Source organism: Onychostoma macrolepis, chromosome 23 (genome assembly GCF_012432095.1).
Source record: "Onychostoma macrolepis isolate SWU-2019 chromosome 23, ASM1243209v1, whole genome shotgun sequence".
Taxonomy (NCBI): Eukaryota; Metazoa; Chordata; class Actinopteri; order Cypriniformes; family Cyprinidae; genus Onychostoma; species Onychostoma macrolepis.
Window position 1 is genome coordinate 13,557,233 of NC_081177.1, and position 24,440 is coordinate 13,581,672.

General features: G+C 42.0%; 1 protein-coding gene and 1 long non-coding RNA gene across 6 annotated transcripts in view; one reads left to right on the forward strand and one right to left on the reverse strand.

Moving 5' to 3' along the window:
* On the reverse strand, window positions 1-1,925 carry LOC131531619 (uncharacterized). The gene is made up of 4 exons (XR_009268736.1): window positions 1,478-1,925; window positions 547-634; window positions 332-448; window positions 1-204 (listed from the first exon to the last, which is right to left on the reverse strand). It is a non-coding gene; the product is annotated as an uncharacterized LOC131531619 (long non-coding RNA).
* A 12,604-nt stretch (window positions 1,926-14,529) lies between these two features.
* Window positions 14,530-24,440, forward strand: part of dip2ba (disco-interacting protein 2 homolog Ba) — a 51,785-nt gene continuing 41,874 nt past the window's right edge. Inside the window, exons 1-2 of one of the 5 annotated variants that reach the window (XM_058762501.1) lie at window positions 16,272-16,289; window positions 19,106-19,253. In XM_058762501.1, the coding sequence (XP_058618484.1) occupies window positions 19,169-19,253 (85 nt within the window). In that variant the 5' untranslated portion in view covers window positions 16,272-16,289; window positions 19,106-19,168. Of the gene's footprint in view, window positions 14,624-15,106; window positions 15,126-16,213; window positions 16,290-18,909; window positions 19,019-19,105; window positions 19,254-24,440 lie in introns of those variants that run through there. The other 4 variants (XM_058762500.1, XM_058762502.1, XM_058762503.1 and 1 more) reach the window with 4 other exon arrangements.

Genomic DNA, 24,440 nt, shown 5'->3' on the forward strand with positions numbered 1-24,440 from the left:
TTAGTCAGTCACATTCATTAAGTGTTGCACGGAAATATAAAATAGTTAATAAAACATGAACAAATATGACAGGTAGATTTGAACAAGATTGCAGCAAGATACTTGTTGACAGTTGTGTAGCATCCATGAACACGGTTCCTCGTTGTCCCATCAGCGAGCAGGTATGGCTGTGCGGTCTCTACAAGGTATTCTTCTTATTAGTGCCTGCAGATCAAAGATAAAAATAACAATTAAGGTCAGCTCTCCAATTGATTTTATTTTTATTAGTCTTTCATATACAACACATCTGGTAATATTTTGAGGCACACAATAGGTAGTGACAGAAATGTACCTTTTTGAAGATGTTTTTCAGTTTGATAGGAGGACATTTTTCCAGGTCCCTCGCAGCCTTGTGGTGATGGTGGAATCAAGTGAAGGAGACAAATTGATGCAATGTCGCTGTCCCATTCTATATAACAGATATGACAACTTCAGCAAAAAATGCATGAACACAGAATATAGATAATAAATGAATATAGATAATCTTATTCTGAAATATTGTCTAACCTTAAACATTGGTTTCATCCTCCTTTACAGCTGATTCTGAGGTCAATCGTGTCCTTGAAGGTCTTGGGAAAAGCCAGGAACTTGGCTTCTTGGAAAATAAATAAATAAATAAATAAAAATAATGACAATCTCTCTCTCAGGAACCATTCTGCTAAACTGATTGTGTAGTCACACAGTGGCTCTGCTCACACCTGGCATTAGCATGCATCTCGGGTGATGCACAAGTGAACAAGCACAAGACGCATATGGCCACATTCTTTTATTACAGGGTTAGTTCAAAAATGAAAATTCCATCGTTTACTCAACCAAGACTTTCGTTATCTTTGAAACACAATGGAAGATATTTTAATAGAATATAAGATTTCTGTCCCTTGATTGACGGTCCACGCAACTACCACTTAGATAATTCATAAACTTCATAAAGAGATCTAATCCATAAAGAGATCTAATCCATACGTATCATGTGGTTTAGTCCAAATTTTCCCTGATCAATGTTTAAATGTGAAATTTTTGATTTTTTAAAAATTCAATCTGTTCATTGTATAAAGCGATCAAGTCTCTTCAGAAAATTGTGACTAAACCGCTCGATTCATTTGGATTACTTTTATGATCTCTTTATGAACTTATGAACATCAAAGTGGTGGTTGTGTAGACTGTCGATGGAAGGACAGAAAATCTCTCAGGTTTCATTTAAAATATCTTTATTTGTGTTTTGAAAATGAATGAAAGTCTTGCAGGTTTGGAGTGACAGAGAGTGAGAAATGACAAGTTTTTATGTGTTTTGATTATCTTAAATTAATAATTAGTAAATTCCAGGTGTGAACATAAGCAGATATTGTGTGGCTGCCCAGTTAAATTTGAATTTTTCATATTCGTTTGTGTGTTTAAAATTTTTACTGTACACAGAATAACATAAATGACACAGACTCACAATTCTGGCTTCATCTTCAGCATTCTGCTCCTTTCTTGAAGGGCTTCCATCACTCAGTGTCATCAGACTCCCAGTTTGACTCCCATCTTATGAGAGGAGCTTCCTTTACTTGACACTGCAGACATCTGGGCCAATTCTATTGAAAAAAAATAATAAAAATAAAAAACACTTATTTTAGTAATTTAATTTACATTAGGACTGTAAATATGGTAAAATAATTGTGATTACCCCTAATTTTGAGTATGCTGAGAGCTGTCTATAATACAGGTGTCAAATCATAAACTTATTTTTATTTACATCCTTAATTCTGTTAAAGTTAATAGACACAAAACCTTGTGCAATATTCACATGGAGGCATTCCTGAAACAATTAAAGTATTTATTTAATCTGATTATTAAACACATTTATATAATTTTAATGAGTAACATGAGTAATAAGGCATCTTAAAATGAACAGTGTACTACATTAAAATAAATTAACACGTTTAGAATTTATCTTACAATTAATTTATTATTTATAATGTGAAAAGAAAATACAGATAGATTCAGACATATCTTTCTAAATTAAAACTCAACTTTGTACATCTGGAAATTGTCACATGTTTGACCTAGTTCCTTCTGTTCCCCCATTGGTTAATTAGATCCTCACCTGTTTCTGTTTTCCCCTTGATTACGTTTATTATTTAAAGCCTGTGTTCACCTGCTATTTCGTTTGCCAAATGTGTTTTGCTACTCTATGCTCCTGGAATTCTACTGTGGATTATTAATAAAAGACTTTTGTTTTCTCTACTCCTCGTCATGCGCCTCCTTAGCATACATGTACTGTAACAGAATAGCAGACCAAAACAGTTAAGTACTTAAGCTGCGTTTTTCAAGTCAAGTCAAGTTGAGCTTTATTGTCATTCCGCTACATGCGGGGCATACAGTGGAACGAAATGTCGTGCCTCACAGGACCACGGTGCTACATAAATACAGGCATACAACAATGGAGTAAGACAATATAAACCTATACACAACTATCCTACTGATAGATTTTGACTATAAATATAAATATACTATCTATAAAAAAGTACCTATACAAACTAAAAAATACAAACTATACAAACTATACGAATGCTTCAGATAAGTACTGTACATGTGCAAGGAGAAACATTGAGTTCAAGCAGCTGGCTGGGGAACAGTGCAGGATGATTTGTAGTGCATGAGCATGTAAACATACATATATTACGGAGTTCTTTTTGTGGGATTTGTGTACACACAGCAGTGTGTGTGAAAAGTGACTAGTGCGCATAGAGGAGGAGAGTGTGCTACTACAGGTGGTTTGTACAGGCCCACTCACCTGTGTGTAGCACACTTGAATTGCACGTTACATGTTACAGGAGGTAGGGGTTTGTATGGGGGTTCAGAGAGGCGGGGTGATTTGAGTTCAGGGCTCTCACAGCCTGGGGAAAAAGCTGTTGAGCAGTCTGGCAGAGCGGGCTCTGATGCTCGGTACCGTCTTCCTGATGGTAGGAGCTGGAAGAGACTGTGGGAGGGTGTGTGGAGTCCTTCACGATACTATTGGCTTTGCTGGAGCATCGTGTGAGGAAAATATCCAGGATGGAGGGAGGGGCACCGATGATCCTTGCAGCGGTGTTCACTGTCCGTTGTAGGGTCTTGCGGTCTGCTGCAGTACAGTTCCCGTACCAGACAGTGATGCAGCTGGTCAGCACACTCTCAATGGTGCCCCTGTAGAAAGTGGTGAGGATGGGTGGAGGAGACTTGCTCTTTTCAGCCGGCGGAGAAAGTGTAGGCGCTGTTGTGCCTTCTTGGAGAATGACATGGTGTTGGTGGTCCAGGTGAGATCCTCTGTGATGTGCACCCCCAGGAATTTAGTGTCGATGATCAGTGGGGGGTGATCACCGGAGTTTCTCCTGAAGTCCATCACAACCTCCTTTGTCTTACTCACATTGAGGGACAGGTTGTTAGTGCCACACCATTCAGCCAGCTGTGCCACTTCCTCTCTGTAGTGCGTTTCATCGTTGTTGCTGATGAGGCCTACCACTGTTGTGTCATCAGCGAACTTGATGATGTGGTTGGAGCTGGACTTGGCAGTGCAGTCGTGGGTCAGCAGCGTGAAGAGCAGCGGGCTGAGCACACAGCCTTGTGGGGCACCTGTGTTCAGTGTGGTAGTGCTCGAGGTGTTGTGGCCGACACGGACTGACTGAGGTCTTCCGGTTAGAAAGTCCAGGATCCAATTGCAGAGGGAATTGTTAAGGCCCAGCAGGTTGAGTTTATTTATGAGCTGTTGTGGGATTATTGTGTTGAATGCTGAGCTGAAGTCAATGAACAGCATTCTAACGTAGAGTCTTTATTTTCTAGGTGGGTAAGAGCCAGGTGGAGAGTGGAGAAATTGCATCGTCCGTGGGCGGTTCGGACGGTATGCAAACTGGGCGGGTCGAGTGTGTTGGGGAGGCTGGTTTTGATGTTGTGCATGACTAACCTCTCAAAGCACTTCATTATGATTGAGTCAGTGCTATGGGACGGTAGTCATTTAGACAGGACACAGGTGATTTCTTTGGTACCGGTATGATTGTTGTGGATTTGAGACATGTGGGGACGACTGCCTGGCTCAGCGAGGTGTTGAAGATATCTGTTAGGACATCTGTCAGCTGTACAGCACAGTCTTTCAGTACACGGCCAGGTATGTTGTCGGGACCCGCAGCCTTGCGTGGGTTGATCCTAGATAGGGACTTCCTTACGTCGGCTGGAGACAGACAGAGCGCCTGGTCGTTGGGAGGTGTGGGCAGTTTTTGTGCAGGTGTGTCATTCAGCATTTCAAACCGTGAGTAAAAGTGGTTGAGTGTATCTGGGAGGGATGTGTCGTCATCACAGGCCTGTGGCGGGGGCTTGTAGTCTGTGATAGTCTGAATAGCTTGCCACAGGCTCCGTGTGTCACTGCTGTCTGTGAAGTGATTGTTGATTTTTTGAGCATATGACCGTTTTGCATTTTTGATGCTGCGGGACAGATTGGCTCTTGCTGTTTTGAGGGCTGCTTTATCTCCTGATCTGAATGCTTCATCTCTGTTTATTATTTTGTTTTGTTTAGTTTTCTGTCCTCTCCTGGAATGGACCTGCCCGGCGTCCAACTCCTATGCCTGAAGCAGTTGGACCGTTCGCTGGAGGACCATACAAGGGACTTTCTAGATCTGGCGTGCCTTACCCACTTCCCGGACCGCTTGCTCTGCGTCTTTTACATCATCAGCCTGAGCGAGCAGTGTAAGGCACGCCTACCAGCGAACTGTCCCAAAGAGGATTTCGCCGCTTGTGTGGAGTGGGTGCTGATGAACAATGAGTCAGCTTTCACCGTCAGCCCTGTGGAGGATGATATCGCCACCGGCCCCACTTCACCACTGCCAGAGACCAGCCAGCCGTCACCCCGATCTACGGAGATACTGCCTGAGCCCACTGCAGATGGAGAGCCTGAGCCCGCTGCGAATGAGCCACTACCATCCTCTGACCAAGTGCGTGAGCCGGCAAGATCATCCGTCTCCGAGGAAGTTTTGGTGGAACTCGAGGGCTTGGAGGGAAGCCCAGCCCACACTCCTACGACTGAGGGTGAGCTGCACCTGTTCTCTGGGAAATATGTAGAGGAACTGAAGGACATTTTTCAGACAGACCTGATTGACTGGTGGGGAGAAGTACAAACCTGTAGCCCTGAATCTCCTGTGCCTCCGCTGGTCCCGTCCAGCTTGCCTGTGCGCCGCTGGTCCCGTCCAGCTCGCCTGTGCCCCCGCTGGTTCTGTCCAGCTCCGCGCTTCAAGAGCGCCCCCCTGTGCCTGCGCCACGAAGGCGCCTCCCTAGCTCTGCGCTGCCCGAGCGCATCCAAGAGTCTGCGCTTCAAGAGCGCCCTCAAGAGTCTCCGCTGGTTCCGTCCAGCTCAAGTCCTCCTGTGGTCCCTCCCAGCCTCCCTCTCCCGCCTCCTCTCAAGCCAGCCAGTTCTTCGCCTCCATCTCCGCTGATGCCTGTCAGTCCCTCAGCTCACCCTCAGTCAGCGCCTGCCATGCGGTCTACTCTGCCGCCACGGGACTTCCAGTCTCCAGCTCCGCCCAGAGGTGCGGATCCCCTGTCTCCACTCCCAGTCTCCGAGTCCTCGACTACACCTCGGTCCTCCAACCCATCGGCTCCACCTCGGCTCTCAGCTCCCTTGCCTCCACCGTTGCCCGTCATCCCACTGGCTCCACCGGGCTCCCTCGTCCCTCCGGCTCTGCCTTGGTCAGTCGTCGACCATTCACCGCCTCGGGATTCCACTCCTCTGGCTTTGCCTCGTCACTCCATCCCTCCGGCTCTGTCAGGCTCCTCCTTCCTTCCGGCTCCACCTACATCCTCAGTCGCACCGGCTTCACCGCGGTCTTCCGGATCGTTGCCTGAGCCTTCAGCTCCGCCCCGGCTCTCCGTCTGCCCCGTTCCACCTGGGTCTCCTTCTCCAGCAGCGCAGTCTCCGTCAGTCGGCCCCCTGGTGTCGTCAGCCCATTCTCCACCATGGCTCCTCCCACCGTCGACTCCACCGTGGGCCACCATCCTGGCTGGCCTCTGGATAAACACCTGGCTTCTGCTGCTTCAGGCTCCTCCCACCCTCCACTCCCCCTTGGACTGACCTTTTGGTTTTGCCCCTTTCCCATTGCCTGCCCTCCTCTTGCTCCACGCCCACCTCCAGAACCCCCACCCTCCCTCCTCTGTTGGACTGTTTTCGTCGGCGCGGGGACGCGCGCCGTTCTGGGAGGGAGCGTTCTGTCACATGTTTGACCTAGTTTCTTCTGTTCCCCCATTGGTTAATTAGATCCTCACCTGTTTCTGTTTTCCCCTTGATTACATTTATTATTTAAAGCCTGTGTTCACCCTCCATTCCTTGTCTGCTATTTCGTTTGCCAAATGTGTTTTGCTACTCTATGCTCCTGGAATTCTACAGTGGATTATTAATAAAAGACTTTTGTTTTCTCTACTCCTCGTCATGCGCCTCCTTAGCATACACGTACCGCAACAGAAATATTTACGACATTATTTACCCAAAATAGCATTACGTATGAATTGATAAAGACTGGTTTCAAGCATGCTCTGCATGGGCACTGAAGGAAACTGAAAGACTGACTGATTTAAGTTTTTAAACGCGCTCTAATGTCACGGTTTTGCTTTAGATAACGCCAATTAAATGACTGGTAACGTAGACTAACCATGTTCCGTACACTTTTCGCCCTTCACCGCACGCCAGCGACCACTCCTCCGCTCTTGAAAGCCAGACAAGCAAGTTTGTGTGATCATTCTCTGGGGGAATACCCATTGCACAGTCCACACTTTGATGTCTTTTGGACCAATAGTTTTTGAGAAAAGTGGGGAAAAGTACCTCCTCCGCACGTGTACGGAAGATAAGCGTTAACGGTGTTCCGTACAGGTTATAATGATGTTCCGTACAGAGTGCATACTTTGATTTCAACGACGACAATGGACATTTAACAGATCAACTGAGAACTACTTATTTATTTTAACTGAAGAAAACAACATTTCAATGAATAAGAAAGGTGAGTACCTTTTTATTTGTTTAAAATTTACTTTAAATTACTTTAATAAGCTAGAGGACAATGCGAGCTAGGCCTTTTGTCGTGATATTGATTATGGCATGTGGGTTAAGGATGAACCATGTGAAACGTTAGTGAATAACCTTACCATATCTTTCTGAAGACAAAGAAGGGCAAACAATTTGAATTTGAATTTGAATTTGAACCGAGTCCCATTCCAGGTGGAACCACAAATGGCACAGGTCACACAGACCCATCCTGGAGGCCATGGTGGAGAAAGCAGTTTTCAGTGGGTTGAAAACCGCGATATCCAGGGGCTGTAGAATGTGTGTGGTGTGGGCAGGTAGGCAGAGAATTTCAACTTTATTTTCTCTGCAGAACATGATTACGTCTCTTGAGACATGTGTCTCGTGTTGGTCCATGATTAAAATCAGTGGTCTCTCCTCAGGAGCATACCTGATAAAATGGTGGAGCCATTTCAGGAAGAGCTCCGAGTCCATGTAACCCTTCTCCTGGATGCCATAGAGGGCGTTGGGGGGCCAGGGTAAATGATGAAGGGTGGAATGCTGTCCCCGGCTGCATTCACACAGCAGTGGACCGTGATGTGCTCCCTGGTCGTCTGCTGCTGCTGGTAGACATGCTTCCTCCCAGTCTGGCACAGGACCTTCTCCCTGGACCGAGGCTTGTCTCCAAAACCAGTCTTATCACAGTTGTAGATGAGATGTGGCTTGTCCTCCAAACTGTGCTTCACATGAAGGGCCTCATATAACTTGAAAAACCCTTCAATGGCCTCTGGTGTAGCACCATGGACTCTGGCTCTGTCCAGGGAATCTGCCGTCCTTGAGGCCAACTCTGGATGGCGGGCCTTAAACCTGGACCACCACACATCACTTGGCCCCTTCTCCAGGTTTACAGTGGTGGTCTCTGTTCTGCCACTCTCCTTTATGATCCCAGTAGCCAGCACCTTGACAAGGGATCTTGTCACTGGGAAGCCATGGTCCGCCATCCAGAATATAAAGGAAAGGAGAGCCTCTTCCTCTCCAGGTGTCAGGGCCGAAATAGGATGAGGGTTGTGGACTTTTTTTTTTTTTTTATAGTCCTGAAGAGTGGTGTGGGGAATGCCAAATTTCTTCGCTGTTGCCCTTAAACTTGCTCCTGCCTTTACTTCCTCAACTGCCTCCTGTAACTTCTCCTTTGAGTACTGTTTTTTCTTTCCTGACATTTCTTTTGCCTTACTGACTTTCCTTTGAAATATGATATTATGTTAATCATGTAATGTTAATTTAACCTTAACTTCAAATGATTGTTTATCAAATTGTTTTTATTCACAAAGTCTTGTAATTATTAGTTAACTTGATGTATGAAATCTTATTAAATAACTTAAATGTCTGAATATCCTATCATTGTGTTTAACTTTGTTAATGTTAAGTTAAATAACTTGAATATATTAATCATAAAGATTAAATTAATGTAAGTTAATGCTAACTTAATTGATCCTTTATGAATATAAACATCATCACTGCGCGCAGGATGATGAGCAAACAGCGCCTGCTGCACGTCTCAGGCGGAGAGTGGCGCCAAGTGGTCATCGCCCACAATTGACGTTTAAATATTCCCATTTCAAAGCATTTATTCAACAAAAGGTCTTTTTTTTTTTTTTACAATTTGTGATAACATAATATTCATTTCATAAAGACTGTAGTACTGTGAGAAGCATAAATTAAATGGAAATGAACATTTTCGCTGCTCTAGTTGTCTCCCCACCCAAGCGGCAGTCTCGCGTTTAGCTTGCCCACCGTCCATTTTCAAGCGCAGTGGGCGCACCTAGCAAACTTACTGAAATCCAAGCATGTTAACAGAAAGTTGAGTGGAAGGAAAAAGTGTGGAAGAAAAAGATGCACAACCAACCGAGAGAACCACAGCCTTATGAGGATTGTCAAGCAAAATCGAATCAAGATTTTGGGTGAACTTCACGAGGAATGAACTGAGGCTGGGGTCAAGGCATCAAGAGCCACCACACACAGATGTGTCAAGGAATTTGGCTACAGTTGTCATATTCCTCTTGTTAAGCCACTCCTGAATCACAGACAATGTCAGAGGTGTCTTACCTGGGCTAAGGAGAAGAAGAACTGGACTGTTGCCCAGTGGTCCAAAGTCTTCTTTTCAGATGAAAGCAAGTTTTGTATTTCATTTGGAAACCAAGGTCCTAGAGTCTGGAGGAAGGGTGGAGAAGCTCGTAGCCCAAGTTGCTTGAAATCCAGTGTTAAGTTTCCACAGTCTGTGATGATTTGGGGTGCAATGTCATCTGCTGGTGTTGGTCCATTGTGTTTTTTGAAAACCAAAGTCACTGTACCCGTTTACCAAGAAACTTTGGAGCACTTCATGCTTCCTTCTGCTGACCAGCTTTTTGAAGATGCTGATTTCATTTTCCAGCAGGATTTGGCACCTGCCCACACTGCCAAAAGCACCAAAAGTTGGTTAAATGACCATGGTGTTGGTGTGCTTGACTGGCCAGCAAACTCACCAGACCTGAACCCCAGAGAGAATCTATGGAGTATTGTCAAGAGGAAAATGAGAAACAAGAGACCAAAAAATGCAGATGAGCTGAAGGCCACTGTCAAAGAAACCTGGGCTTCCATACCACCTCAGCAGTGCCACAAACTGATTGCCTCCATGCCACGCCGAATTGAGCCAGTAATTAAAGCAAAAGGAGCCCCTACCAAGTATTGAGTACATATACAGTAAATGAACATACTTTCCAGAAGGCCAACAATTCACTAAAAATGTTTTTTTTATTGGTCTTATGAAGTATTCTAATTTGTTGAGACAGTGAATAGGTGGGGTTTTGTTAAATTAAAAGACAATTAAATGAACCAAAGACTTAAACTACTTCAGTCTGTGTGCACTGAATTTATTTAATACACGACTTTCACAATTTGAGTTGAATTACTGAAATAAATGAACTTTTCCACCACATTCTAATTTATTGATATGCACCTGTATGTGTTGAATCACCCAATAATAAAATGTGACATTCTGTAGTTTTGTCTCATATTAATCTTTTAATCATATTTGTAAATGTCTTGACTCCACAGCCACCAGAGCAATTTTGTCTTTACTGTTCCAATACTTTTGGAGGGCACTGTATATGAGAATGAGAATGAGCTTTATTGGCCAGGTATGTTTACACATATGAGGAATTTGTTATAGTGACAGAAGCTATACAGTGCAACAGAAAGACAGCAACAGGACAGGACATAGATAAAAAAAAAATATATATATATATACAAATGGATTGCCTGAGGGAAGAAACTATTTCTGTGTCTGGTCGTTCTGGTGCTCAGAGCTCTGTAGCGTCGACCAGACGTAACAGTTCAAAGAGGTAGTGTGCTGGATGTGAGGGGTCCAGAGTGATTTTACCAGCCCTTTTGCTCACTCTGGATAAGTACAGTTCTTGTAGACTGGGGAAGGTTGTACCAATGATTCGCTCAGCAGTCCGGACTACCTTCTGTAGTCTTCTGAGGTCAGATTTGGTAGCTGAGCTGAACCAGACAGTTATTGAAGTGCAGAGGACGGATTCAATGATGGCGGAGTAGAACTGTTTCAGCAGCTCCTGTGGCAGGTTGAACTTCCTCAGCTGGCGAAGGAAGTACAGCCTCTGCTGGGCCTTTTTCACAATGTACTCAATGTGATTGTCCCACTTCAGGTCCTGAGAAATTGTGGTGCCCAGGAACCTGAATGACTCCACTGCAGTCACAGTGCTGTTCATGATGGTGAGTGGGGGGAGAGCAGGGGGGTTTCTCCTGAAGTCCACGATCATTTCCACTGTTTTGAGCGTGTTGAGCTCCAGGTTGTTAAGACTGCACCAGACAGCCAGCTCCTTAACCTCCTGTTTGTAAGCAGACTCAACACCGTCCTGGATGAGGCCGATCAGTGTGGTGTCATCTGCAAACTACAGGAGCTTGACAGAGGGGTCTTTAGATGTGCAGTCGTTGGTGTACAGGAGAAGAGCAGTGGGGAGAGAACGCAGCCCCTGAGGAGCTCCAGTGCTGATTGTACGGGTGCTGGATGTGTATTTTCCCAGCCTTACTAGCTGCTGCCTGTCTGTCAGGAAGCTGGTGATCCACTGACAGATGGAGGTGGGCACGGAGAGCTGTGTCAGTTTATTCTGGAGCGTGTCCGGGATGATGGTGTTAAAAGTCTACAAACAGGATCCTCACATAAGTCCCTGGTCTGTCCAGATGCTGCAGGATGAAGTGCAGTCCCATGTTGACTGCATCATCCACAGACCTGTTTGCTCTGTAGGCAAACTGCAGGGGGTCCAGTAAGGGTCCAGTGATGTCCTTCAGATAAGCCAAAACCAGTCTTTCAAATGATTTCATGGCCACAGATGTTAGAGCCACAGGTCTGTAGTCATTAAGTCCAGTAATTTTGGGTTTCTTTGGATGGTGGAGCGTTTGAAGCATGAGGGGACTTCGCACAGCTCCAGTGATCTGTTGAAGATCTGTGTGAAGATGGGGGCCAGCTGGTCAGCACAGGATTTTAGGCAGGCTGGTGACACACCGTCTGGGCCTGGTGCTTTCCTTCTTTTGTTCTTCCTGAAGACCTGGCACACGTCATCTTCGCTCATCTGAATTGCAGGTGTGGGGGAGAGGGGGATTGCTGGAGGTGTTAATGGTTGTGTGGAGAGGTGTTCAGGGCAGGTGTGGGGTGTTTTTTCAAACCTGCAGTAGAACTCATTCAGATCATCTGCCAGTTGTTGATTCTCCAGAGTGCTGGGGGATGGTGTCTTGTAACTGGTGATATCTTTCATACCTTTTCACACTGAAGCAGAATCACTGGAAGAGAATTTGTTCCTTAGCTTGCCAGAATAATTCCTCTTTGCCGCTCTGATCTCCTTTTCCAGTGTGTATTTGGCCTGTTTATACAAGACTTTATCTGTTTATTACTGTAAGCATCTTCTTTGTCCTGACGGAGCTGTCTGAGTTTTACAGTGAACCATGGTTTGTCGTTGTTGTAAGTTAAATGAGTCTTGGTAGGAATGCACATATCCTCACAGAAACTGATATAAGATGTTACAGTCTCTGTGAGCTCATCCAGATCGTTTGCAGCAGCTTCGAAAACAGTCCAATCAGTGAGAGAGAAACAGGCTTGTAAAACCCGCTCTGTTTCATTAGTCCATCTTTTAACAGTTCTTAATACAGGTTTAGCAGATTTAAGTTTCTGCCTGTAGGTCGGTATGAGATGAACTAAACAGTGATCAGAGAGTCCTAAAGCTGCCTGTGGGACAGAGTGATATGCATCCTTTATCGCTGTGTAACAGTGATCCAATATATTACTGTCTCTGGTGGGGCATGTGATGTGCTGTCTGTATTTTGGCAGTTTGCTGGAGAGATTTGCTATATTAAAGTCGCAGAGAATGATTAAAACAGAGTCCGGGTGTTGTTGTTCTGTGCCTGTGATCTGATCAGCGAGTTTCTGTAAATCTGAGCTCACGTGCGGTGGAATGTAGACACTCACGAGAATGAACTAACACTTTTCATTTGATTCATACTTTTGAGTATGTATCAGAATAGTAGGCAAGCTCTGGGACATACTACTTTGTCATAGCCACTTCTTTAATGGACGCTCTGTTGCTTAGTTATGTGCATCCTGTAACTGTTTAAACTGCACTGTTAATCATCTTGTCACAGTTAACATCATCCACATTTTGTTTAATTTGATTTCCTACCTTATTGGAGAGAAATAAAGAAGCACATCGCGGGTCTTTCATGCGATAACTCTGCTCATGTGTTTGCATAATGATGCATTTCAAAGTTAATGACCAAACGTATCATTATAAAAGTACTGCACAGTGTTGCAGCAGATTAAATATAACGTGGATAACATTAAATAAATATTTTTCATCAGGTTAGACATTGATTATTTATCACTACCTGTCCATGGGTCGAGCATATCCGCCATGTTTGTAGTTTTTTTAAATGCGTGTTTGTAGTTCCAATCGAATCCTGGGGCCGGTTGCACCAGCTGCACGTTATGCCGAGTTCACACTGCACGATTTTAGCCCGATTTTTCACTCGCCGACAGGTTTTGATAAATCGCCGACAAATGCCCGACATCTGAGGCAAATCGGAGCTTGTTCACGCGAGTGACAATCGCGCAGTGTGAATTACCAAAGACGCGATCTGAGAGAATCGCTGACACGTCGCCGACGCCCGCGAAATATTTGGCATGCTAAATATCTGGAGCCGTCGGCGATTCACAATCACGCTGTGTGCAATGATTTCTGACTGAAAACTACATCACGATGACCTTCAGCCAATGAGAGACAAAGATACAGGGCAGAGGGAAGTTCCGTGAGGAGTTATAGACCATATCAGTATTTTAATATGTACAATTATATCATACAGAAACAAGCACAAACGCTTGACCAGCCGCAACATCACCATAACAGTTAGTGCAAATTATTATTTACCAGAACACAATCCCTGTTCCATTTGCATCTCCCTCCTGCATAATCTGTTTTTCTTTTTGTAGCTGGAAATCAGTGCACAGACAATTTGCCGGCTATATTTTTTTAATACTTCCAGTCTAGCCCGAGAACAACGGGCTGATGCACGCGGGTTCTCGCGTTATTTCCTTATCACTTCTCGCGTGTGTTTTGTTGTGAAACGTAGTTTGCCGATCAGACAGAGTTGTCGGCGATTCTTCCTATTGTGAAATCGTGCAATGTGAAAGCCCCTGTCGCCGATCCATCGTGCAATGTGAACACAGCAGCGACTGAATGCTACTCCAAATAGTCACGCAGTGTGAAAACAACAGCGATCCGACGAGTTTGAAAATCGTGCAGTGTGAACTCGGCATAAGTTACAACCTAGCCTAGTTTTGACGTAAATGGACACTAAGTTACAACTTACGCACTACTAAATATTTTTTCGTTGCACCATTACACTTAGTTGAAGTGTAACTCTACGTTTAAACTAAATATTTACGGACGCGTCTGGTCAGGAGTAACGGTTGGAATAAAATAGCAGACTGAGTGAACTGCATGCTCTTCTTTTACCTGACAACCTCCAATCCTTTAGGCATATATGATGCTGCTGACATTCACACTCACGTAGCCTACATATTAAGAGAGAGAACAATATGTGAATATGTGAAGCCCGTCTTCAACACCCCATCTACAGCGCGCCTCTGTGCACTTCGGTCCGTGTTTGCGCATGTCAGATGAAATAATAAATAAATGTCATTTCTTATGTTTTTTTTTTCTTTCAGTATTTATTGATCCTTATTTATTTCAATTACAGTTTCTGAATGTTATTTACATATAAAAATAGCTTACGTATAGACTAATGTTATTAATGTATGGTTTTTAATGGAAACTTGTTTTTACCGTTAGTATAGGTGAAGCAAAAGAAGTTAGAATGAAGGATAAATTAAAATTAATAACATTTAAACAAGTTCTGCTCGTGTATTTGAAGGTTTCTATTGGATGATTTAGGGTATACGTCATTTTATGCGACTACGCATTACTTTACGGAGAGCTTACGAACTACTAGCTACGTCCTGCTTAACGTACAACTGGTGCAACCGAAGTAAGTACAAATTTAGTTACAAACTAGCAAGTAGTTACTAGCCTCTAGTGGACTTAACATTCTAATTTAAGTAAGAACTTACGAATGGCTGGTACAACCCTACCCTGGTCCACCACGCAATGTGTTGTGGGCAACATTAGCCGTTTAGAGTGTGCATCGATCTGCACTTCGAATTGTAACCACAAGTAGTAGACCATCCGGGAATCTTTGGCATACTTTTTTAAACATACTATGATACATAGACGGATGCTAGGCAACTCCATTCTAAATCTGCGCTGTCTGAGCTGAGTCAGGAGCGCGCCGGTGTTCTGAAATATTCGGTGTCTGAGATTTTCGGTGACGCTGGGCGGAGCATACATGAATATTCATGAGTTTCCTGTTTCGCGTTAATATTTCAGAACACCGGCCTGCTTCCCCCGTCTGCGCGTCCTGAAGCGTTTGACCAGAGCTACGGCTCCGCCAACTACAATGTCCAGCAAAACGTCCGAATAATCACAATCCGGTAAAAGATTTTGTGGTGTGTTCTAACGAATATTCAGCAGGTCATCCCTGGTAAAACTGATCTTATTTGAGAAACAAAAAACAGGAAAAACAAACAAAAACAGTACAAACACTGAATAGTAGAGCATTGTAGCTGCCATCTGCAGCGCCATCTTAGGGCGTGTTCACACTTGGCGTCTTTTTTGACTAGAAAAAGTTGACAAGAGTGCTTTTTTAGTAAAATAAAAAGCTGGCAGCGTTTTGGTTACAAATAGCAGCCAAGGGCGTCTTTTGTTTCTATAACAACAGCTGCAACGGTAGCCTAACGCTGTGTGCTGCAGAAATGTCGGCTTTTGAAGTTAACGGGGAGGGTATGTCGGTTCACAACGGCGTTTGTGGGAGCGCGACATTATACGGGGAAGGAAACTGTATGGTGCTTCCAACAATTTAGTCCAGGAGCTCATACTATAGCGGTTTCATACTATTCCTTGTGCTCCGAAACTAGTACGATCAATCTACTGGGCCGGCTATCTTCTCCTTGTTTTTGTCGTTATGGAAACGACTCGCCACTCGCTTGTCATTGGTCAGCAGTCAAAAAGGCGGTTGACATAGGGCGTTTTTTCTTTTTCCAGAAAAGTTAAACTTTTTTCAATTTGAAAAGACGCTCTGAGCTGCAGAAAAAGACCTACCCGTCCACACCTACCCTTACCCTAAACTTACCCTTAAAATGCAAATATATTATTGGTAGCACAATCTGATAGGTAGCATGTTTTGTCGGTACACCGGCGGTGGCGTTTTAAAAAGCGCTCAGGACCTTTTTGAAAACACGGTTTACTCCATAGGATTATAATGTAAAACAGACGCCGGCAGCTTCAAAAAAGACGCCAAGTGTGAACATAGCCTTAGTTTTTTATATACCGTATTGACCCGAATATAAGACAATGTTTTTTCTTGGAAATACATCTGAAAAAACGCGGTCGTCTTATATTCGGGGTCTAGACTTTGACATGTCAATAATACACCCACAACAATAGGTGGCGCCAAACACGTATAAAACGAGTGTGCCATGAAATATGTAATGTAATGTGTGTTGTAAAGATCCCGAGTGAAAACAAAAGAAAAAGAAAAGTTTACAGCAGCATGAGTCGTGACTGTCATGTTAGCCTGATGCCAGCAAACTTCCTCTGTAAGTGATTTTAAAACATAAGACTAGTTCATTTCGGTTATTTTTCCTAACCGACAACCGATGCTCGTTAACATATTATTAACCGTTAACCGACAAGATTATTTTAAATTAGAACTAAAATTAAATTAGAAAGAATAAGTGTCTGTGACCCGTTAAAAATACTAATATTTGTTTTCCGGGGATTAATTTTCCATGCGCAGAAAGCAGCAAACAACCCTAACCTTTTACAATTCCGATTATCTTCATAACTAAAAGTAGTTGCTTCCACTGTTAGAAGGAAAAAAAAATAAATCAAGTGATTTCTCCAGCGCCGCATGCGCGCACACAGTTTAGCATTCTACCTTGACAATGCAGCCTGTTCATTATCATTATAAAAAAACAATCAGTCAAACATATGGAAAAACACACAAAACACACACTGCTCAGTTTAAATACGTAGTAAAATCTGTGCCCTTAAGCGTTATCGCCGTACCGCCGTGAAGTTATGCAAAACATTTTGTTTTAGGTGGATACTGGAACGCGAGTGAAGTAGGCCTATACATAAAAGGTAAATAATATTTTGGCATTCAAATACATCGCGGAAACATTTGATTTTGTGTCGAACGAGAGACCCAACATTGGTTTCAGTTTCGTTTTAACCTTAATTCGTTTTGGTTTGTCGTTTATATAGCTATAGCTTCTTACATTTTTAATTCTTGTTCTTTTCTAAATAGCCTACTGTTAATTGAAAGGATTTGTTGTGGAGTGAGGGGAACTAAAATAGCATAGCTATGTTTACAGTGTTTATTATAATATTTGTAATTCGCGTCGGCCTATTTCTGAATGAAATAATAAAATGCGACTTATGTTTTTTTTTTTTTCTCTCTCTCTCTAAAAAAGTTTTTTTTTTTTTTTTTTTTTAATACGCGTAGCTTATTTTAACCACGCAGTAAACCTTTTAAAATAACTTGATAAATTACTGAAAAAAAATAAATACGTGACTTTAAACCGTTTAACTGATTGTATTAATAGGTCAAAATTCTTATCGGTCGGTTAACGGTTAAACGGTTAAAATGAACATCCCTACATAAGACATTACCCAGATTTGAAGACTACAATAAGATTTCACTTCTACTGATAATACAATTTTGGTAGGCTACTATGAGATGGATAGCCTAAATGTTATATAATTCAGATGGGCTGCCTGTTATTTCAATGGTATATCAAAAAGTGTATATTTTTCAATGTCATTGTTGGTACATTTTACCAGTATTTACCATACTTTCAAAACAAAAATTAAAATAGGAAAAATATGTAATTTGAAAATAATTTAAGAAAAAAATGTGTTTTACAGAGAGAGAGAGAGAGAGAGAAAAAAAAGATTTGGTTTTCAAAAAGCCTTTTTCCAAAAGGTAGCTACATCTGGAAAAAGGGGGGTCGTCTTATAATCAGGGTCGTCTTATATTCGGGACAATACGGTATATCTTTATATATATTCTTGTGGCTAATTTTACACAATGATTACAAAATTGGTCTCATTTTTAAAAAGGTTTCTATTTAATGAAAAATTTGCCTTATTAAATGAACTATTATTTAAGTTTTTTTTTTTTTTCTTCTGGGGCCTGAAATAGAAGAATTTTGGTCAATATTGATAATTAAACAATATTTTGCTGAATGTGTTTTTGTGCTGGCACCTTGGCTGGTTTAGGTCCGTCATGGATTAATAAATATGACAATAAAACCGCCAGTAGGTGGCAGCAAGTCCCTGTTTTAATAAATGACTTACTGAATCATTCATATCAAACGATTCGTTCAAAACGGCTGATTCAATAGAAACAAAAGAAGTAAGACCACTGAATGGACCGTTGAATCATTGGCTCACTTGATTCTTTCAAAAACTGATTCATTCATGGAATGAAAGACCGTGTTTCTCTGCACTGTTGTATAAAACCAATAGCACATTTGTGCTTGCGGCCTCGCGCAGAAAAGTTCAAGCTTGTGCGATGAATATAAAAATGTAAAACTCATAAATCGGTATTTTTTGTTTCATTGCGGGAATTATGGCATTCTAATTGTATTATAATGGGCTTCATCGTGCAGTGAATGCTTTTGGAGTCTCAAGACGTGTTTTTTTTTCTTTCTCAAAGTTGTATAATGTCAGCTCTCCTATCGTCTCTCAGTCCCTCACAGTCACACACACATTATGTCAGGAGAATGTCTCTAAATTCTAATCAAGGAAAAATCATTTTCTTCTTTTAAAATAACTTCAAAAGTTGCGCTTGAACCATTTTGCGCGAAAAATGACGAAATTGCTTCAGCTTGTGCGCAGCTTGTTACAGTACTGAGTTCTGATTGGCCAATCACCGTTATTTATTTCGTAAATGATCATAAGTAGAGAATTTTAACATTTCATGTGCATGATAAGTTTTACGTTATACAAAAAATTAATAATCCAAAGGGGATGGTAAGAGGGGATGGTGGTTTTACAGAGGGGATGCTTTTTGTCATTTTTTTCGACCCGCATCCCCCCTCAATTCGAGCCCTGTATATAATTATTAATATATATATTTTTTTGGTCAAAAAATATTCCCAACCGCTTGTCTAGTACATAACATTATAACATAACGTCATAGTACAAGCTGTCGCTAGAGGGCGCGTGCGTGTCGCCTCGAGGTGTGTTTGTGTGTTTGGGGGTGTCATTGATCACACACAGGAGGTAAACGCGATCACGTGACCGCACAGTGCAGTTGGTGAGTTCTCACAGCATGGCGGAAGGAGTAGTTGTCCGGATGGATTGTTACTCACCTTTTAATTCATGTCTTCTGTCTTGACGGAAGGATTTTTGGCTATCGAAACGCATTTCATCACACTTAAAACAACTTCAGCGTATTCTCACGACGATGGCAGACCGCGGTGTGGATTTGGTAGCTTTATCGAAAGAGGTTAGGGAGCAGTTGGCGGAGTTGGAGCTCGAGCTGTCTGAAGGTAAGAGGTGGAGTTATCGCCTCAACCTTAATAATGTTAAGAATATTAACCTAATATTTAAATCCCACAGTCGTATGGCGCTATAACAGGCACAAATGTATGCCCGAACAGACGGCTGTCTACTGTTTTGTGTTAATGTTTGAATGTCCTATGTTTCCATTCAGAGAATTTCATTTCAAACAGGCTGTGTCTCAAAAACTAGCGAGCTGCCTACCTTGAGAGAATGTCTGGATGCCCAAAATGCAGTTTCTAACGTTCCGAACGCGCCTGTGATGCCCAGACATGCTGTCTAGGTAGGCAGCGCACTAGTTTTTGAGACACAGCCGGAGTGTGTCGGCAGAAATTATGATTTTCCTTTCTCAAATGTGCTTTTAAACTAGTGTAAATGAAAGAACCGAACGTGGATGAGAAGTAGAATAGCAATGCTGCTGCATCCGGCCGTTAATTTCACCTCAAGAGACTGAGACTATTGTTTGTTCAGTGATCTAGACCTCAAAGAAAAGAGCCCTTGACAGTTCTGCTAGACACAATACCGTAGTACAGAGACACATCGAGTGCATATGGGTTTATGTATGTTACCATCTTTGTTGTTCTCAAAGCCCTTTGTTTTCAGATTTGAGACGTTTTTAAAGGGGCACCACTTTTTCTGTCAGTATGTCTGGGCTTTAATGCGAAACTCAATGGCAGCGCTGGTCTGTTTTTGCTGTACTCGAGTCTTGTATGCACACAGACATCTGTCAAACACACCTTTTCTGTAGACATTTCCACCCTCCCTTTAGTCATTATTATAAAATGATGATTATCCAATTTGATATTACCGTTGTTTGATTCTTGTAAACTATATTTTCAGCCCTTTACAGACTCTTGTCAGCTTAGAGACTCCATTATTAAATGTATTACTTATCAGTCACTACTTTAGTTTATTCAAGTAGTTTTATATATAGATTATAAATAGTTCTTTTTATCTCTATTGTGGGTCTCCTACAGTACCTTTCACCCAGACTTCAGGTTGACATTGACACTTGACTGTACAGTTTTGCAGTGAATTTGATGGAAGACCTAATTCATTTTTGTATATTGTAAAGAATGTATACACAACCATTCAAAAGTTTGGGGTTTTTTAAATTTTTGTAATGTTTTCTGAAAGAAATTTCTTATGCTCACCAAGACATTTGATGCATAACACAGTAAAAACAGAAATGTTTCGATATTTTATTGAGTCTTTAATATATATTTTGATACATTTTTAAATGTAATTTATTCCTGTCATGGCAAAGCTGAATTTTCAGAAGCCATTACTCTAGGCTATAGTGTCACATGATCCTAGAGAAATAATTTTATTATTGCAACCAGTTGTTCTGCTTAATAATATTGTGGAAACAATGATCATTTTTTTCCAGGATGCTTTGATGAATATGGACTTCAGAAGAACAGCATTACACTTTACTGTCTCTTTTGATTAGTTTAATGCATCCTTGCTGAATTAAAAAAACAAAAAAATCTTTATTTTAAAAAAATCTTACTGACTCTAACTATTGGAATGGTATTATTCTTAATTTTTGTTAATATTTCTAAGACCATGCATAGAACCATACTGAGTCCTTCAGTATCATAAACAGCCTTTTTGCAACATTAAATGTTTAACGGTGTTAACGGTATTACGTTATAGTGTTTTTGTGTGTGATAGATCAGCCATCCTGTTTATTCACAGGGTTTAGAAGTTCATTCAGTGTTCATGACATCACAGCGATGGTGTTTCATGCAACGTCGTGCATCTTCAAGCATCTTCTCACCGCCGTGTCATCCGTCTGTGAAAGGCAGCGCCGCTGTACTCATTCACTCTGTCAGAGAGCACTATGTGGGGGAGATGTGTCGGTTTTCAGCTTAGTAATAGTGTTACACAACTGGAAGCATTTAGTGTGTGGGCCACACTCTCAAACAGCTTGTTGATGTGTGCAGCTCCAGGCTACTTATCAAGAAAACCAGCCCTAGAAACTGTAACCGGAGTAACACAACATTTTATGACTGTATGATGATATACTATAAATTATGACCATATAATTACCGATGACCGTTGAGCCACGTATTTTTTGTCATTCAGCCACAGTATAAAATGTTTGCTGAGTGCAAAAGAACGTAATGGAATAGTTTGCCCAAATGTTGGAGCAAGAAAGTCATACGGCTTTGCAATGATATGAGGGCGAGTAAATCATGACAGAATGTTCATTTTTGGGTGAACTGTGTTTTAAACCACTGTTTTGCATGTGAACCAGAGATTTGTGACTTTTGAGAGTGTGTGAAAACAACATGAAAGCTCTTGCAACTGTGTGTTTAGTGGAAGGCATTTAGTGCCTTTGGGGCAGGTGAGTGATCTGGGGTGTTTGGTCAATTGGAGGGCGGTTGCAGGCTCCCTCACCCCCTCCTCCTACAGGAGCAGCTGCCAGTCTCGCCTGTCGCCTCCCCGGATGGTCACCTCCCCACTAGCGTGTCGCACTCCTGTCCCTGCTTCTCTTCTGCTTGCGCCATCTCTCTTTCTCTCTCTCTAACACTTGGGCTGAGTAGTTCCTGCAGATATGACTCAAATGAATCATTGCTCACTGACCAATCAAAATACATCTAAATTAAGCACAAGCACATTAATCATCTTAATCAGACTAACAGATAAGCTGTATTTGGATGTTTTGGTCAATATTCAGTAATCATGATTATTAAGCACTATTAGGAGGGGTCGATATGACCAAAATTTTATGAGGAATTTTTTTCAGGAAAGTGATATAGAGTATTTTGCTGTGAAAAAAGGTTTCTATGATATCAAAATATGAGATACCAGTGAAATTTGACAGTTCTCGATATCCCACAGCAGAAACTAATACTAGAAACCTAGTAATAATACCAAAGTCCCTTTAAGGCAAGTCATGTCACTCGGCGGCCATCTTTGAAACGCTTCTCGGGCATGCAAGTGCAGCTCCTATCTCTTTGAATGGGGAAACATCAAATTCTCCAAAACTGTTTGCCAAGCATACGATTAAATTTCATATTTGAAATGACCAATGAAATCTGACAACAACTGTATCATAAATGTTGTTTATTTTGATCTAATAGCATTAAAAAAAGCTTATTTCTCAGGCTAGACCAACCAGTGTGCATGCGCAGTCCTAAGCGCACGTCTCAGAATGCTTATTGTTTCTATAGCAACCGGGACTTCTAATGTGCAGTGACGCGCTGACTTTACCGATAGGCTCTTTTGCTCAGAAGGTGGTGCTTCGTTCGACAGAGCCGGCCATATTGAGCGTTGCATTTTTCCCCATTCAAAACTATACAAGTGACATGTCTTGGGTATTCTATAGTCTTTGATAATACTAGGACTAAAGACCTGGATGTTAAGTTTCAGATTCTATGAGGGAAGGCTAGAAAAGAACGACCTTTATCAACATACTGCACTCACTTAAAGTTATTCTTTAAAAACGAAAATATTTTAATAACACCATTTAATGTTATGTTAAAGGGATAGTTCATCCAGAAATGAAAATGCTGTCATTAGTTAATCATCCTAATATCGTTCCAAATCCGTAAGACCTTCGTTCATCTTTGGTTTGTTCAGCATGATCCCCTCCCTTCGGAGACTGGGCCGCAGGGCAGTATTCCTACATGATAACGACCCCAAAAACTTGCTAAAGAAGCCGAGGGTAAAGGTGATGGACTGGCCAAGCATGTCTCCAGACCTAAACCCTATTGAGCATCTGTGGGGCATCCTCAATCGGAGGGTGTAGGAGCACAAGGTCTCTAACATCCACCAGCTCCGTGATGTCGTCATGGAGGAGTGGAAGAGGACTCCAGTGGCAACCTGTGAAGCTCTGGTGAACTCCATGCTCAAGAGGGTTAAGGCAGTGCTGGGAAATAATGGTGGCCACACAACATATTGACACTTTGGGCCCAATTTGGACATTTCACTTAGGGGTGTACTCACTTTTGTGACCAGCGGTTTAGACATTAATGGCTGGGTGTTGAGTTATTTTGAGGGGACAGCAAATTTACACTGTTATACAAGCTGTACACTCACTACTTTACATTGTAGCAAAGTGTCATTTCTTCAGTGTTGTCACATGAAAAGATATAATAAAATATTTACAAAAATGTGAGAGGTGTACTCACTTCTGTGAGATACTGTAAGAGAGAAGAAATTGTTGAATAAAGTTATTTTTGTTTTCTTTGTGCACAAAAAGTATTCTCGTAGCTTCATAAAATTAGGGTTGAACCACTGATGTCACATGGACTATTTTAGTGATGTCCTTACTACCTTTCTGGGCCTTGCGTGGCTGTCTATGTAGGGTCAGAAAGCTCTCAGATTTAATCAAAAATTTCTTCATTTGTGTTTCCGAAGATGAACGAGGGTGAGTGATTTAATTACAGAATTTTCATTTTTGGGTGAACTTTACCATTAAATAAAAAAATATGAAGACTTGAAAATTTGGAATGTTTTTTAATTCTAGTTTTGCTTTGCTCTAAAATATTGCTTTGGCTGCATATAAAGTAAAGCTCGACTGCAAGTCAGCACTAAGCATTTGGCCTGTTTTCCAGACATCCAAATGGAAGTCTGCACCAGTGATCATAATGATTTAAAAAAATCATGAATGTCTGGAAAACTTCTGGAAATGCGCTGGTCTGAAATGATACAAACCCTGTTTTCTGAATTGCTGTGTAAAAGGTGTTTGTGCTGTTGCCAACTCTTGCGTCTGTCCTTTAATTCTGGATCTGTGCGTGGTTTCCACAAGGGCACATATTGACCTTGGAGGGTAGAGATATTTCTATTACCATACTCCGCTGGGGCTTTTTACAGTGAAAAGACTCTGTCCAAATTATCTCCTACATAATGACTTAATTCTGCAGGGTTGTAGTGATCATAGTAACAATAAGCACCATTGAGCTGATCTGGACTATGGTGGTTTTGATCTGAATTGGCATGTGAAGCTTTCAACTGAAACCTTTGTGTCCTAAATGACCAGCTCTGAGAGCGGAGACATGAACTCAATCTGCAAGCTTGCGTGCGTGTGTGTGTGTGTGTGTGTGTGTGTGTGTGCGCGGACATCCACCCTATGGCCTCCTTACCAAATGAGGCATCCCATCAACAATTGTGATAAATCTAGACTCTTCTAAACAAAAATAACACCTTGATAATCTCTATATTCA